This window comes from Echiichthys vipera (genome assembly GCF_963691815.1).
Source record: "Echiichthys vipera genome assembly, chromosome: 5".
Classification (NCBI taxonomy): Eukaryota; Metazoa; Chordata; class Actinopteri; order Perciformes; family Trachinidae; genus Echiichthys; species Echiichthys vipera.
In genome coordinates, this window is record NC_139830.1 from 13,984,351 (window position 1) to 14,002,902 (window position 18,552).

General features: G+C 40.1%; 1 protein-coding gene across 1 annotated transcript in view; it reads left to right on the forward strand.

Moving 5' to 3' along the window:
- LOC310946975 (uncharacterized protein C14orf132-like) overlaps window positions 1-14,418 on the forward strand; it is a gene marked incomplete at both ends in the record, with an annotated part of 18,931 nt that extends 4,513 nt beyond the window's left edge. The window contains one exon of the mRNA XM_083913585.1: window positions 14,200-14,418. Coding sequence (XP_083769711.1) covers window positions 14,200-14,418 — 219 coding nt within the window. The remainder of the gene's footprint in view (window positions 1-14,199) is intronic.
- Between the last annotated feature and the right edge of the window lie 4,134 nt (window positions 14,419-18,552).

The window sequence follows — 18,552 nt, forward strand, 5'->3', positions numbered from 1 at the left end:
TATGCATTTTATTTTTTAGGTATCTTCTATATTGTATTTCTATATTGCTGTTTTGATGGGTCTGTGTGTAATGCTGCTGTTACACCGCAATTTCCCAGCTTGGGATCAATAAAGTATTTCTATTCTATTCTAAACCTGTTTGTATTGACCCTTATCAGTTTGCCTCCTGTTCCCTGCCCACTCCACTGTATCTTGTTCTGTGATTAGTCCTGTCTATATATACAGTTGAGATCAAAATTAGAGAACAACAAATAAATGCTTGATTTATTCTGAAATACTGTTATTGTCCATAATTGTGATAGAATATCTGCTGTGTCAATACCACTGCTGTACTAGCATGTTATTTAATAAACCAAGGCACTTCAACAAATCCTTTATTTTGGGAAGAAAAGCAGTGAGCAAAATTACACTTTCAGATACCAGTTATTGGTGTTTATCTGGCGTCTGGTGATTATTAACTTAATTGTTGGACACACCCTTTTTTATCTGGCAGCTCTCCTGGTTACTTTGCAAGAGGGCAAGCTGCCCTAAAGTGACTGAAACTGGAGCAGGTTGTCCAGATGAGGGCCAAAGGGATGACCCTCTCAGCCATCAGAGAGAGGTTGGGTGTTCCAAGTCTGTTATTTCAAAAATATTGAAACTTTACAAGGACACAGATTCATTTAAATCCCTTAAAAAGGCCGGTCGTCCACATAAAACAAGTGCACGAGAGGTTTGGATTATGCAAAGACTCTCAATGGGGAATTGGTTCAACACTGCAGCTGGAGTTCTTGCCAGTTCAGTGCTGAACAGGGCAAGGATCGCTCTTGGCACACAGTTTCTTGTCGTTTAAGACAATTTGGACTGAAAGCCCATTCTGCAGTGACCAAACCTCTCATCAGCAGAAAGAATGAAAAGGCAAAACTTGTCTTTGCTGAGGAGCATGTTGTGAGGAAAGGGGAGAACTGTTCCAGACTGCACTTGATGCAGTAATGAGAGTATGTTCAATTTATGTTCGGGGTAGGACTGGGGAAAGATGGAACCCAAAGTGTGTAAAGAAGTCAGTTGAATTTGGAGGAGGAAGTGTCATGTGGGATGTTTTCTGCAGCAGGCGTTGGGCCTCTTCTATAGCTACATGGCAGGGTGATTACAAATGTTTATGTGAACCTCCTTTGGTAACACGCAATACCTCCACTGCAATTGTCTCCCAATCAGCCAACTACAGCTAAGAATATTTAAACAATGAAATGACCAGCCCAGAGTCCAGATCTAAACGTCATATAGAATCTCTGGAAAATCCTTTGCAAAAAAGTCATGGCAAAGAAACCCCCTACAGTTACAGCCTCAACACTTCCTATTCATTTCTGAATCCTATAGCCCTAAGAAAACATTATTTAAATCTTTTGACTTCTGACACAATGTTTACTGTTCTCTAATTTTAAAAATTGTCACAAAATAAAGGTTTTTGTTGAAGTGCCTCGATTATATATATATACAGTATATATACAGGTATATCCAGTATATACTATATATACTGTATATACACTTTTCCCATTTTGTACCTCATGTCATCAATGTATCCCATGCTGATGCCTTTTTTGATCCCAGTGCTCTGCCCGTCACATCATCTCAATTGCAATGGCAGATTTTTTTTGTTTTCTTTTTATTCAAGGATTAGGATAATCTCTCTCTCTCTCTCTCTCTCTCTCTCTCTCTCTCTCTCTCTCTCTCTCTCTCTCTCTCTCTCTCTCTCTCTGTCTCTCTCTCTCAACCACAGAGCTGAAGGCTGACCCCTTCAGCTCTGTGGTTGTCTGACTCAGTGTGTGCTGACGAAACCACCCTACGGGTAGCTGAAAGACAATGGTGCAAGTCTAAGCACTCTGAGGACCTTCTGGCCTCTTCTCTCCTCGTTATCTGCTTCCTTATCTGTTGCTAAAAGCTCTTTCTTTCAATCTAAAATAAAGCCTTTATTTATTTCCTTAACACTTGAGCGTGGTGTCTTCACTCAACTCAACTGCATATCTCCACCAGAACAACCATCTCTGCCCTCACCAGTCTGGATCCAAGGCTGGCCACTTAACAGACACTGCCCTCCTAGATGACACAGAAGAACTTCACACTGTTAGAGCAGCCTCCCTCTCCCCCGCTGTCATCCTGTTGGACCTCTCAGCAACCACCAGATCCTCCTCTCTACACCCTCCAATAACTTTCAGACTCGGCACTCTCCCTGTTCAGATACATCAAGGACAATTCCACAGGATAACTTGAAGAGGATCTGTGTCTGAACCTTGCAGCCTGACTACTGGGGTCCCTCAGGGCTCTGTTTTGGGTCCCATCCTCTCTGTAAACCATGTCGCTGGGCTCTGTTATTCACTCACATAGCTTATCCTACCACAGCTATGAAGATGACACACAATTTCATCCTTTCCATGGTCTCTCTGGAAACTCAGGTGGCCTCATGAGTCTGGTGGTTTCTCTTAGGATGTCAACACATCAACTAAACAAGACTGAGATTCTCTTCCTTCCAGGGAATGCGTCTCCTATCCTTGACCTCTCCATCACCGTTGAGAACTCCGTAATGGCTGCGGCTCAGGCTGCAAGATAAGATAGGGTTGACAACGCTCACCAAAATCCCATCGGTTTGCTCTCCAGGTTCGTCAATGGAGGAATGAGCTCCCCATCAGGACAGCAGACAGTAGGTGCTGCCAGAGATTGCGAATTCCTCTGGCTTTGTCACATTAACATACACAGTTTCATTGGTACCTAGCCATAAACGATTACATGGCACACACTTAAGACCACTAGTAGACAGGGATGCCCGAGTTACATAAGTGGGGAAAAAGGGGCATGGTTATGTGATGAAACATCTGTGTAACCTACATACATTTGCACCTTTCAATATGTGCGCGTGAAGCGTGAACGGTCTTATGAAAGTTGGATAAGGTCACTTATTGATGTCAGTGAATGCTGTTCGTTGCTCGTCTGTCAGGCTCTGAAGCCTCAAGCAAAACTAAGCAAAGATTCAACCAGCCATGAGAACAAGCCTCTCTCATGTCTCTCTTGCTTTCTCTCTCTTTTCTCTCTTAAGTGTACTCTTATCTCATTCACCATAATCTACAAACCGGACACCTCTCTTCCTCTTGGTCTTCCTTTCTCTCAGTTATTCTTCCCTCCATCCTTGTCATGAATCAGCTCAGGTCCCCTCTGGTCATATTGTAGCAGCAGTATTTTCTTTTCATCTCACGGCTCAATAACTTGGAAATTATGGAAATTAAGTTCAGCTTCTTCTTCTTTTTGATTTAGTTAGCTTGGTGTCCATTATGACAGGCTAAAATTACCATCTCACGAGAGTGCTTTGAAAAAAACTCAATCAAATTAGCTTTTATTCAAAACCAAGACTAACTGCCAGCAGGAGACGGTATCTGCAGGTCTTTCACAAAGTCTTAACAAAAATGAATTTAAAAATGAAATTATTTAAATGCATTAACAGATACTTTTTAAACTAAGTTTCATTTTGATGCAAATCTGTAAGTAGACAGAGGTACTGAATGATAATTTAAATTCAGTGATTAAAAAGTCATAAAGTGAAATGAAGAAAGTTGTATTTGTAGATATCTGTAGACTCTTTTCAGTGCAGTGTCTCTTCAGTGCTTCAAATCAGACAAGTTTAATAATTTACCATTGTTTTTTACATATATAAAAAAACACAACAAAACTGATAAGGCTGTCCTCATTCACTATTTGTACATATACCTACCATAAGTAATTCACTGTGATTCATATGTAATCAACTACTGCAGGAATTACGGCACAAAGGAGGAAATCAGGTCACTAGTTATAAGAGCACTTAAATCTGCGTTAGGAGGAGGGTTGGGGTGATGGATTGGTCCCAAAACAGGACTTTCAACCGGGGAACCAATGTTTGTGTCTCAGAAGCACTAAACCAAATCACAAACCATTTCTTAATCTTAACCAAGTCATTTTGATGCCTAAACTTAACTGTCATGGTCACATGTACCGGGTGCCATTTCACCATGTTTATGTAAGACATCAAACGACAAGTTTTCCCAAAATCTCATACGAACCCGTTGATGAGAATATATATTGAACTGATTCTGATCCAGTCTCAACTCAACATAAAATGGCTCATTTTGACTTTTAATTTACATTTTTTTATGTTACATTGGTATATTTTAAGATGAGCACATCAATTTAGTCCAGGGCTAGAACGAGACATCAATGGTTAGTGTCAATAATTTTATCACTGTGTGCAGTTGAACAGTGTTTGGCTTCCCTCGTTGGCCGTAGCACACAGAGCTCGGCACATCAGTTTTTCACCACTTCCATATTTTCTTTCCCGTCTTCAATTTCATAGTTCTCTTCCTGTGTTTTTCCTTCTATGACAGATGTTTCAGAAAGAAAAGGAACAGCTGGCTGCTGTTGGGCTGCTTATTCACCCTTTAATTTCTTTTCTATTCTGTCCTCCCCCTATATTCTTTCATCCTTGTTTTTTTGCTGTTTTAACAGACATGGAAGCCCAGATTTCCAGTCTTGGAAAAATACATTTTGGGGGAATTTAAATTCATACATGAAATGCAAATATAATCCTCCTCTGCTTGGTAAAGTTGAAACAATATGCACAAAGCTGAAATATTCCCCTCGCCCAGGAGCAAACTTCATGTCATGGGCCACACTAATAGCTTGTGAAAAAATAGCTTGTGAAACAAATGCTTCATAAATGATAAATGAGTTCTGGCCCCTTTAGCTCCACCCCAAACCTTAGCTAATTATGGGAGAGTTCAATATTTCTTGACCAAAAATCCCCTTATTCCGCTCAAACTCCCCTAATTTCAAATAACTCCAGCCTCCAGTGTTTTGTTGTGTGTGTGTGTAATGTCACTTTCAGCGATTGATGAATGTGTGTTCCTGCCTCATAAGTGTGAGCCTTCATTTGTACCTTATGCACATGTGTGTGTGTGTGTGTGTATGTGTGTGTGTGTGTGATAACCAGAGGCAGTATCTGAATCTCCTCTTAGAAGAATATTATATAACTTTAGAAACCATCACATTCCTGGACAGACAGACAGACAGACAGACAGACAGACACACAGACACACACACACACACACACACAGACACACACACACACACACACACACACACACACACACACACACACGCACACACACACGCACACAGATATACAGACAAAGACTATACACATGCTTCCTCCATCTGAACCCCCACAGGACACACACTCACAGATGGGCACAGGAAGCAGACTCATATGTCCACTTATTATACACAAAAGTTATGCTGTGCACTTAATACGTCATGCGGCAAAATATTTCTCATTTTCAGAGATTTGGAGAATTGATGCTGTATATGTATCTCTAATCCCACGAGCCCTGCAGCACTGCACGCTATACCAGGCTGTCCTGTCTGTGTCTAATCCGTCCCTAGAGTCAAATGATATTAGGGATGGAGGGATGGAAAGATGCATGAGGAAACAGGCAGAGGTAGGAGAATCTATAGAGGAAGAGGGGAGAAAATAATGGAGGATGAAGGTTAGCAGAATTGAGGAAAGAATGAGCAAGGGAAATACGATGGAGAGTAAATGTGACCAGAGAGAAGGAGGACATGGGAGAGGGCATGCAAGTTTGGATGGTGTGGAATAGAAGTAGGAACAGTTAGGGTATAATGTCATAGAGATAGGACAAGCAACTGGAAGATTTAAGTGACAAATAGGAAGGGGAGAGACAGAACAGAAGGCTTGATTAACTAAACAAGCTAACGGAAAATAAAGACAGTCAGACGAGGAAAAAGAAAAAGGAAAGAGGAAAATGGGTAAGGAAGAATCACTAACAGGAGGAAAGATGTCACATTTATTCTCTGATAACCCTATCTTTCTCTTTATCCCTGATTATTCCCTCTCTTCCCCTCTTACTATTTATATCAATTATTTCGGGAGGAAAAGCTAATAAATCAGCACTTGGTAGACACCCTTTTTAATTTAGTAATCTAAAGGAGTGTTGGGTAGAAGGCGACGAAAGAAAAATAGTGGGATAAAAGATTAGACTCTCAAGATGTGTTTTATTTTAAAATAGTTGTGAAACCTGATGACACAATTAAATGTTAAGACAGTTTTCTGCATTGATTCACACACAGACTATGATGCACACAAGCAGAAAGACACATGTTCTCTAACCTGTGCATATGCATTCACCCATGCATACAGATGCATGCTATTAATATTTGTACAAGCACACACATTCACACACACACACACACACACACACACACACACACACACACACACACACACACACACACACACACACACACACACACACACACACACACACAGACACACACACACACACACACACACACACACACACACACACGGTACAGGCAGATACGCAGGTGCATGCCATATGTACGTCTATGCACGCAGGAAGCCTCATTTTTTGATTAAGCTACGTGCTTTTTCATGCATGTCCGCACCGTCTCAGATGTAAATGCAGAAAAGCTGATCATCGACCGCCACACGCTCACAGTGCTGTCTGTTCAAATCTGATTTAGGATTTCTGTCAGGTCACATACCCATTCACAACGTCATTCCAACTGTTGAGATGCCACTGTGTTGAGATAACTGACATTTTTCTTTCTCTTTCTTACAACAGACGGGACAAAAGTGCCAATTACATGGCTATAAACCATCTCTTTACACTATGAAACAGAGACATGCTTGCTATTCTGTAAACATTTTCAGTCGGAGGTGTGGCTGTTATAGCAGTCAGATGCTTAATTTCATATCTACAGTGCAAAGCCTATTTTTGAAAGTTTGTTCAAATCATCATTTGGTCGGTATTTAGACCAGGTTGAAATCAAAGATGAAAACTGCAGTTGGTGAGCTGTACTCTGGCTGTGAGGCTACAAACATCTGGATCAGCTTTTTAGCACATGGTGGGGTCTCCTGGAAAACTTTACCTCTGTCACATACACACATAGACACAACACATATTTTTAATACACCTACATGTGTCCACAGATGATCTGTCTCTCTCTGTCTGTATCCACACACTCACGCACAGCAGGATGTCTAAATTTGTCTCACACACATGCTCTGACGGTGTGCGCTGGGCTCTCTCACTTTCACTGGGAGGGATTACTCTCTTTTTCTCTCTCTCTTTCAGTTAACACTCCCACTATCTCCCTCTCTCTCTCTCCTACATGGAGTTCAGTCTCTTACTCTCATGAAGCCCTGCTTCCTCCCTCCCTTTTAGATGCACTCAGCCTCAGTCGGAGTGTAGGACAGGACAGGCAGGATCACCACAACTGTCTCTTTCTTCACATACAGCCGGCAGTAGGTACAACTCTCTTTTTATTATGTGTTTTCCTTTCCTTGCTCCATGCTCCATCTCTGTATCTTCTAAATTTTTTTTAACCATGCTCTCTTACATTTCTTCTAACCCGACACTATGTCAGCGTCTCTCTTTTCAGTTTGTCAAAGCTTATATTCTAACAAGAAGTAGCAGGGTGTGGTTTAAAAAAACACCTGCATTTAAGGGCATGTTAGAGTTTTGAGTAACTAATTCAGTTTAAATAATGGAATTACTTTTTTCCAACTTGGAATTACTTTAATTACTGGACTGTGTTTGGGGTCACCCTGCTGCTCCAGATGCAAGACAAATCCTGACTAACATTTTAATACAGAGCTGTTGTTTACACACTAGATTCAGTCAAAACCACCTGCAGTAGATGCACTTTCTCTCCAATGAAAGATAATCTATAAAACATCTGGATGTGCATAAGATGCAGCCTTGTACGTGCTCAAAGAGTCGCTGTGATACCAGCAGTCTAGCACTTACTCATGTAATGTTGTGATGCTTGAGAGTGCAATCGGGTTTGTCATGGCGGGTAACTTTTAACTTTTGTAATCACAAATTCATACTTAGCCTGCGTTGTTTAAGCTGCCTCTTGGCTTACTCTTTTCATGCTGAGTGATTGTGTTTTACTAACTTTATAAAATCACTGTTTCACTATGTGGCACCTGAACTGACTGGCTCTACGTGGGCTACTGCTCTGATGTTGCAGCTAGTGTCATTTTTCTGTAAAACGGCCTGGTATGTTGTCGCTATAGCACCCATTCATTATGCGAGGAGTCACTTTACTGTATGTTTTGATTTTATTGATAGTCTGATTGATGTATATCTATGTCTATATATGTATATATTTAAATTGTATTTTTTTGCAGGGTAAAAAAAGAAAAGAAAATATTGTTTAAACATGTTCCATTTTCTGATGCACACACTTAATTTGGATTTCAATCAAGTACAGTCAAACGTATATTTTTTTAACTGTGAAGCAGCCGTATAGAGGTCAGTTCCTTATATAACTGTAACTTTATTCTGAATGAACACACCATGCAGGACTGTTTAGTGTTTAGTGTATAGAAACATAAACTGTCAGGAGACATCAGTTATAGGTTTGGAACTATTTACAGCTGAGGTTAATACAACATGATTACCTTAGTGGTCATTGAGGGCAGGGACAGATTTATAAAAAAATAAGTTACCTTTAATCAGCATTACCAAAAAGTCTGACCTCCTGCCTCTTCCAGAGAGTCATTCTAACACGAGATGTCTCCACTCCATCCACATCTTCACACATATCAACTTGTATGCATGTTTTCTTTTGTTGAAAATGACATTCCTGTTATAGGATAGATGTTAGCCTTTGCAGAGTGGTCATTAGGTCCATCTAATGCATGCTTGCAGCTGTTTTCGAAACAGCTACAAGAGATTACTCTAGAGAGTGCAACAGAAAAATTTGAAAGCCTTCGCTTCAGTTATTTGTTTGCCCTTTGGTACATTTATTCGCTCAAATTCTGAAATAACAGAATATATGGCTTCTTTGCCTGGGAAACCTGTGTGCAGCTGTGCATAAAGCGAACATTTTCCCGCAGGTTGTTTCAAGATCAAGCATACAGAATGAACAATGAGGCAAAGATGGAAACAGAAAAACAATATCTGAGGGATAAATACTGTAACAGCTAAATCTGTAAGATCACCATATTGACATGTTAATGTTTCATTAACATGTTTTCATTCATATTTACATGACCATTAATTCAGATTGGCATAAATTGTCTGGCAACAACTTAAATCATGTTTTTTCAACTCACTGTCACAGTAAAACCATTTGTTGACTCTATCCTAACAAAAACATTATATTCAGAAGAAGCTCACCCTTCCCTTCAACTTTTGAATTCTCCTGTTCAGATATGTTGTGTGACATTGAACGATCAGTTTTTAAAGATTCAGCTTAGTCAAGATGATATATCGTAGAAAATTCGGATGTAGTCACCATGACATCACCTGTAGTTTTCTGAAGAGCCGAAATGACGCTTAATGCATCGTGGCAGTGGCTGATCCATACATGGGCAAAGAGACGGAGTGTGGAGGGCTAATGGTGGATGCCATCGGACGTTATTTTGGAAGAAATATGAATGGTAGTGAAGGGCAAAAAGACAAAAATTGTTTGAACTGTGCCATGATTTACACATGTGGTTTAAAAGAAAATTTTGCAAGTCAAAAAAATCTCATTGACAAATATTTCTTGTAGTATATCCGTTATGTTACACAACACATGTGAAATTATAATGCTTCTGTAAGTAACGCTACATCCTGGTATAAAACACACATACACAGGCATCTTCAGCTAAACGCCACTTATGCAACTTTTGGCTGACTATTCTTTCCAATTACGTATTTTCACAGCTTTATACTTCAACAGTTTTATGACAAACTGTGGCTTTGTTGACTTACAAGATTATCATCATATGTGTAATTCATGGCACAATACGTACAAATGGGATCAGAAATATTTAGTCTCCCCGTACATATTTCTTTTCCGAAATAAGGTCCCAGGGTGGTCCACCAGAAGGGGAGGAACTTTGCCTCTCTTTGGTAAATGGTAAATGGACTTGTACAGTGCCTTTCTAATCTTCTGACTACTCAAGGTGCTTTCACAGTGTTTGTCACATTCACCCATACACACAGACATTCACACTGATGGCAATGGACATCTACATACCATCTAATCTAACCATTCACACCACATTTACACACCCATGCACAGCACGGGGAGCAATTCGGGGTTCAGTGTCTTGCCCAAGGACACTTCGACATGCTGACTGGGGGAGGTGGGGATCAAACCGCCAATCTCTCAAGTGGAGGACGATCCACTCTTCCACTTAGCCACAGTCGCCTTTGCTACCTGCCTATCACTCAAAGCAGTCAGCCTTTAATTATGCAGATCTTTAAGCCCTAATATAATTTAAATGGGTGAGTTATATAAAAATACACCCTAATACAGTTGCCATGAACTGGAAATTTGCTTTAGAGACCAAATCAGTTTTTTGTATCAGGCTGTACATTTGTTTATTTCTGCTGTAAATTTTGGGCATTTTAACATGCAGATTTATTGGAATTGACTCACTTTTCTAGCCAGCCTCAAGTGACCATTTGAGGAACTGCAGTTTTCCGCACTTCTTGGCTTAATTTTTCAGCCCATGAGGTTACTTGGTCATGACACATGTTATTCACATGTTCATTCAGCAGAATACGTAAAAAATGTGTGCCTAACATCCCCAGTGCATGTAATCAATTATCTTCCCAATTTTCACTAAAGTAAAAGGTGATGTTGCTGATCAAGAACCCACTTAAATTACCACCATCAATTGAGCATGCAGAGTTCCAGCATGCAGTAGGTATTAACCATTCTCATTATTTTTTTGGGTAGTTTGTCTTCCAAGCATGTGGTATAATAACTCTTGCACATGCTCCTGTTCACTGCTGTTTTTGTTGATGACCTTTCTGCTGTTTTAGTCACAGAATGCTTCGAGGCAGAGTTTTTTTTTTAATGAGCAGGGAAGCAAGTTCAGCGCACTCTTTGCTAGAAAATGCTAAGTCCTCAGGTTGCGATTGTGTCCATATGATTGTATAGTCAGTTGCATGTTTGGATGCTTTACAAACCAGCACGAGAACAGCAACATTTACTCCCTCCTTTACTCACGAAAAACCCTGGGAGGCAGTTAATTAAATATACATATTAAGTGGCTGATGTGAGAGCTCTTAAAGTTTTCTCATAAATTATGCTGCCATATATTAACGTAAGCAACATTCTAGACTCTTTTTTTCATCTCTACAAAGGAATGGACACAAGCACACACACACACACCCACACACCCACATATACTTACATGACACAGTGCGTGAATAATGATGCATAAAGGAAAATCATTTGGGATATAATAAATACCAATTCTTGGAATCCATACCTATTGGTTGGGAAATGTATCCCAGACGTTAACTGTTGGAATCAGACGGATCGGGCTTTTGATCCATCCACCATTTTTGATCCGAGTCTATTTTCCTTTAGGTTGACGAGGTAAATATGTTGTTTGTGACTTTGACCTCATTGGAACTATTCAAGGAGTGTCTTCATGTCCACTTGCTGCATATAGAGAGCTGGTTTTGTTGTGATGTCTTGAAAAGCTTCAGCGTCTCTCTAATCCACAATTTCTACAGTAAATCACATGCACCTCAGCTTCTGTTAAGACGGACTGAAGAGGCTTATTTGGCCAAAACCAGCAGACATTTAAACCACTCACCAGCGGTCAAGTGGTGTCAGATAATCTCATGTCATGCCCCTGGAAATTCCTTGTTAACCCCTCAATCCAAAAAGGCTCTGTATAGTAAAATATTTTTAGGTCAAATACCTTCCGTGGCAACAATAAGTGTTACCTGAACATCACCACTCCATGCGTTGTAATGGGTTTCTCATGTAATATTTAACGATAACAAAAGTAAAACAGATTTTCTTTTGCTCCCCTCTGTATGAAAGGTTTCCTGAGGGAGAATTTGCCCTGAAGTCACATTGGCAGTTTGGGTGTAGAGGTAGGGTGGATGAGGACACAAGAGAAACCTGAGAAGCACTTGGGGTCAAACTGAACCTGACGCGTGAAGCGTCCAAGAGCCACACTGGATAAACAAACCAAAAAAATCTATTTACAATCACAGTGATTTGACCTAAGCTGTAGACACACAGACACATTAGTTCATCAGCTTAATATATTTTGCATAGTCTCTATTCAGGTGTGCTCAGCCGTGTGTTGTAACTGTCTTTAGGAGTAACTACTTACTATATATTAAAAATATATATATATTGATATGTCCAATATTTCAACTAGCATCCCAAGTGCAATACCTAACTGCTTCTGCTAATAGCTTATTATTATTATTTATTATTTACGCACAACACTTTTTTCTCTCTCTATGTGTGGCTACACAGCCCTCCAACAGGTAAAAACTACATACAACTGTGTAACAATTATTAAGATACATACCTCATTGTACCAGAGGGCAATGTGAGGCATTACAGATCCAAATCCTGCAGGACCAACTGCATTTAACACCCCCACTTCTCTAACTAAGAAAAAAGTATCCCAATAGTTCCAAGCAATGTCAGACTTTCTGATTTTTCAGACTTGGGGAAGAAGTCATTTGGCAATCACAGAACAGTGCTTTTCAAACACCCACAAGTTAAAGGGTCAAACTTACTTGAACCCTTCAGCTGTCAGAGTGAAAGCTTGAATTATTTATGGCCACTGAGCTGTCTGTTTGTATCAGGATGTTCAGTCTATGGATGGTGTGTAAGAGCATAGACCAGCACATGTGCTTATCTTTTCAACATTGTGTCCTGAGCTTGTGTTAAAAGTTACAGCAGATCAAGTTCACACATCAGCTGGACGTCTGTAACGCTGGTTTTACACCTCCACCTCCAAGAGCTAGCAACAACAGAAGCAACTTAAACTAGAGGTAGCTTGTAAAGTTTGTGTGTATAAATGTCTGTGTTAGACAAAAAAATGAAGGCAGGCAACTGACATTTTAGGCTATTAATTACCAGAGACCACTGATTAAGTCTCTCCTGTCTAGGAGACAGAGTTCTATGAAAGCTCCCCAGGGACGAAAACATCCAGCTGAGATAAAATTGGGATTAATTCATTAATTATCTGCCTCAATTGTTTTGTTGCCTTTCTCTTCCATCGTGTGTTTGTGTGTGTGTGCGTGTGTGTGTGTGTGTGTGTGTGTGTGTCTGCCTGTCTATTTCAGTAAATGTGAAGCATGTGTCTGATTTTGTTAATCCATCTGAGAATGAATCCCTTTGAGATGGTGATTCCTCTTCACTATACAGTACAGCTGTCCTGAGACCAGGCACAGCTGTGAGCTTGACCTCCTGAACAGAACATGTTATTGTTCAGCCATGCTGTTTTTGTCATTGTAAGATTCATGTTAGGCCGAGCGCATCTCATTTTTAGCCTTTTACCAGCCGCAACAGCCACACGCCAATATTGTTTTGTGTGTGTGTGTGTGTGTGTGTGTGTGTGTGTGTGTGTGTGTGTGTGTGTGTGTGTGTGTGTGTGTGTGTGTGTGTCATTATGGTAAAATGTGGTCATGGAGACACCTACTGTAGCAGGAACTAAGACAGAGGCCGTTTTTAGTATTTTGCCATGTGTTTATATGTCTGTCACTCCCTCTGTCTGTGGACAGATTTTGACACTGCAATAGCGTCCCAACTGTGCAAGATACAGTCACCAAACCTTATAGGTGTGTAGTTAAGATCCAAATGAAGGTTGAGTTTGATAATGAGTGTGAGGGGGAAATCAGATCTCAATCAGAACTGATGTTTCAATCTGATTGATTCATTTTCTAAGCTGAAGACAGTTATATTTTGCCAACCCCTGCACCAAAAGAGTTTAAAAGCTAGATTAGAATTATTTTTGTTTACTCATGGTTAACATATTCTTACTTGTGTTACTTGCGAATTAGTGGAAATATAAGTAATGTAATGAAGAGTGAGTGAGAATGAAATGACAAAGTCAATATAGTTGAGCTATTCAGTGCAGTAATAGGCACATAGAAAATAGCACCCCTACCAGCGGCAGCAGATTTTTGCCTCCTCATATAATGTAATGGTCACAATTTAAAAACTGTGGTTAGTGCTGTAAAATGATTGCAAACCTGCAGGTTTGAGTTAAGCTCAGTGAATGACTTTGAACTTTCCTCAGACTTTATTAAACAAAAAAAAATTGCTGAGTTAGATCTTTAATCTGAATTTATCCTTCGTCCCTCTCCCTCTCTGTCCTGACAGCATTTCCCGGCTGTGAGTGGGGCCTTCATGGATTCTCCGTACAATGGCAACACGTCGCTGCAGACGTCCACCTCCAACCTCAACGCTGGCTACTCTCGACCCTCAGAAGCAGAGGATGATGGGAAAGTGTCCAGTGACACCATTTGGCTGTGGATCGCTGTGCTGGCAACCATCGGCAACATAGTAGTGGTGGCTGTGGTTTGCGCCTGTGCCTTCTGACAAGACGGAAGAGTGGAGCAAAAAATACTGCTGCTGTCTGATAATGGGAGATCTTGTATATCTTAAAAATATATTTTTCTTCAAAAACTATGTAAAATAGCCTTACTTTAAGATTAGATTATTTAAGCGTTTTAAAGAGTATTATGCATGGTACACTTTATTCAAATGCTTTTCACATTTTTTCAACAAATAGAAGAGAGTAAAAATATCACACTACAGTTAAAATGGGAAACTCGCTACCACAAAATACTGGCCAAACAAGACTACATATGGATGGAGACCAAGTAAATACTTTTTTGCACTGTTATCTGACTAACCAGCAGGAAATCTAACCAGCACACATTTGGATAAAACAAGCCGACAGATCTACAAAGAGTTATAAAAGCCTTGCTAAAGGAGAGCTTCATTCATCCACTTTACTCAATCAGCAGATTTTCAATTTCAATATCATGAAACTATTAGGAGCTCATCATTAGCTTTACTCTAAGCGTAATTCCTCATTTAGCAATATGACCTGGTAAAAAATACAACAATCAAAAATATATCACAATATGTGTTCTTAGTAAACAGCCCCATAAACAGTGAAAACCAGTGAAACTGCAAATAACTGAGACTCTAAATGGGTCAAAGGGATGTTTATTTTAGCCTACAAACAATATTAACATTTTTTAATGAGCCCCAGGGCAAAATTCTAAATTTATTCATTTTGGATTCCAGGCTGAAAAAAGCAGTGGCCTCAGCATAATAGTACTTTACTTGCCAATGGTCAGCTGGTTATGCAAGCCAAGCTGGTGTTATATAAACCCATTCAGTCCTGGGTACACCACAGGCTCAGCAGAGGTCAGGAGGATTAGACGAGATCACAGCTTGATCTCTTTGTAGGATCAGAAGCCAGAAGGAGATTCCCTGTTGTAGTTTATAATTGAAATCTAGAATGTGTGATGATGGGATTTTGTAGTTAGAGAGGCCAGAGTTTTATCTAATCCCGATGATGCTCGACCAAAGTACTGAACTCCAACCTGTATTGTCTATACTATTTTTTTCTATTCTATTGTTTTTATTCTTACATTTTCAGCACCCAGTATATTTAGTTGACTAATTCAGAATACTCTGGCCAATAAAAAAATGATAGGTTTGTTACGTAACTTACGTACATCAGGAAAGTATGTTAAGTACATACGTTAACGTACGTACTTAACTTTTGGCGAAAGCCTTGTGTTTGTTTAACCCATTCACCCAACCACTCCTCCCTATACAGAGATCTTACTACGTCATCTCACACTGCCGTGGTCAAGCAGTTGCTCTGAACATCTGATATTGGCATAAATGGGTTGAGTGAGTTAGTTAAAAGCCTGATGCGTCTCATACAGATGCAAAAGGGTGTCTTGTGCACCTGTCTCAGACGCTGATCAAGCTGCCATAATTTGACGAGATGGGAGTGAAAATGTGGTTCTGTGGTAGTGTTCTCAAATACCCACAGTGGTAGTTCATTTAAAAACTCCACTTTATCTGACACATCAGTCTTGCATTGTAGCACCTTTAACAAACTCGAAGACAAGAGAATGCCTCAGCTGTGATTGAGCAGTGATTTGTTGAAATTTAACAAGCAAGGACGGTCGCACAGGGGCATCTCTTTCTGTCAGGGTTACTCTTTCCCCATTAAAAGGATAAATACATCATTAAAAAGGGTAGTGCCATTCGCTTTCAGCTCTCTTTAAATCACTGAGACTGTTCGTGAGGAGATTGCATCTCGTATAGTTGGTAGGGGTGAGACAAGGGTGAAGAGAAGGGAAGGCAAAGACAGGACATGGAGAGATGAGGAAGATGATATGGGACAAAATAAAGTTGGAATGTAGCAGAAGAAACAAACCATACATGTTTACCAGCGCGTTAAGAACTTTGTCTGTCTGCTAGACAGGTAGAGTGCGTTTTCAGATAAAAAACAGCGGCCTGCTGTGACTGAAAATGATGCTGATGGAAGTGGAGAGCCTGAACCAAAACAGTACATTTCTGTTCCAGAAAACCAAAACAAGGAGCTGAAAGACACATCAACGCTCAAGAGAGCTGAGGGGAAAAATATTTCCCTAACTCTCCTGTAACCAAGGCATTTTTGTGCAGAACCAAACCTTAAGCGTGGCAGTCTTATATCAGAAAACAGTTTTATTTAGGCAATTTATTTGATTTGTAGCCCTTCTAGAGGCCCCGTCAGATCGCTTTGTTCTATATATGAAACATCTTCAGGCCATCAAGTATATGTAAAAACTAAGACTTTAACCCAGTCTTGTCAGCACAAATCATGCATCCAGTGTCTTCCACTACACATGTTTATACATAAACATGTTTGCACATGCATCTTACTATCTCAGTCCGTGTGAGCCGCGTCATTGTCCTGTCAGTCCTTGGCAGAGTAATGAGTTGTAAAGCGCACACTATTGAACTTCCTATCCATTTTTTTCGTCTTCCCCTCCCTCACTTGAAATCGCAGAAAGAAGTGTGTCCTCGGCGCCTATTAGAGCGGTCAGAGCAGATCGTATCTCTGTGGGTGACTTTATTGGAGGAGGATTTTACAGACAGAATAGAGCTAACTTCAGCCGTCAGGGACGAAGCGAGAGTCTAAAGGAGCGGACGGAGAAATAATTTGTAACATTAGTCATCTAGATAAAGAGCGGCAATGAGTGACACGTGGAGTGAAAAGGGAAGATGTCGAAGAGAGAGGAAAGATAACGAGAAAGGAAATGCACATTTTCATTTCCGCCATTAGTACATTCACTCATGACAACTGACAGTGAAAGGGACATTGTATGAGAGTGGGAGTGAGGGCACAAGTGACGACAATGGGTTTGAAAGAATACAGAGGTGGTGTAAGGAGGATAATGTTTGACAGAATGAGAATTAATTAGCGAAGTAGGCACATGAGTAAATGACAAGGGAACACTCAATGCACAAAAGTAAAGGGTACAATGAAAGACAGAGTCTGAGCATAAGTATACAGGGTAAAGCTTCAAACTACCAATCTAAAACCAGAAGTTTAAACTAAATTCTTCTTATTATTATTCATTTATTTATTTAAAACTATATTTCTAAATTGAACACAACCATAGAGTACGTAGTCACAATATTTATACGTAGGTTTGTGGTCCTTGTTTGGCCAGTTGAGGCTCAGGTCTCCTCTGTTCCTTACTACCTACAGTTTACCTCAACAATCTCCCTCACTGTCCGATCAGCAGCCAGTTTATGTGGAAGCACGGACCTACAGTATCAGCCAATTAGATACCATCAATGTGTACACACATCAAGGTAATCCTAATGACCCCAAGCTTCTGAAAGTGACTCAGTGGCACCCAGAAAGAAGAAAGCATGCAAACTTTAACATCTGTCGATGGACAAAGAAGAAAACATGAGCATCTGTTATAATGGACAACACCCTCCAACCAAGCAGTTAGGTGTTTCTTTCATCGACTCTATCTAACTGCAAACAATACCTGCCTGCACAGTCACATGAAGGACAACAACGCCTGTAACACACCCAGTAACCCCAGCTACTCAACCACCCAGGTACTAAGAGGTGAGAGGTAAAGAACTGTATAGTTGTAGTGTAGAAACCTGATACAGACCACCTTTGCTTTTAGGAGCTTTTAGGAGCTTCCATGCTTTATGGAAGAACATCTATTTTTTCTTTTTTTTTTTTTGCTTTACTTTCTCCCCTCAAAACAGCTTGTTAACAGTATTACTGTAACATCACTCACTTAAAGTCTTGAGCCAGTCTGCAGCAAACATTAGTCAAAATGTGCCTTTCTGCATGCCTCAAATCTGATGTTTAACAAAAGGGTCATTCTCCCCTGGGAAAGATTTTTGTTCCTACATTAAATGCACCATGCACTCTAAAAGTAAAGAAAGGAGACAATAGCGCACATGACAAAACATACTTGTGTTGTTTTGGAAAGCTAAAAAAAACAATGGTAGAATGCAATTTGTGTAAACTGAGTGGCATGAATGGACATTGCATAATTCATATTTAAAACAGTAAAAAGCTCTTTGAAGCGGACAACAATACCTACCTTTTTTGCTGTGTCTCTTGTAAAAGATAATTGCTAAATTAGGAGTTTGCATTGGTAGGCTACCACATAGTACTTT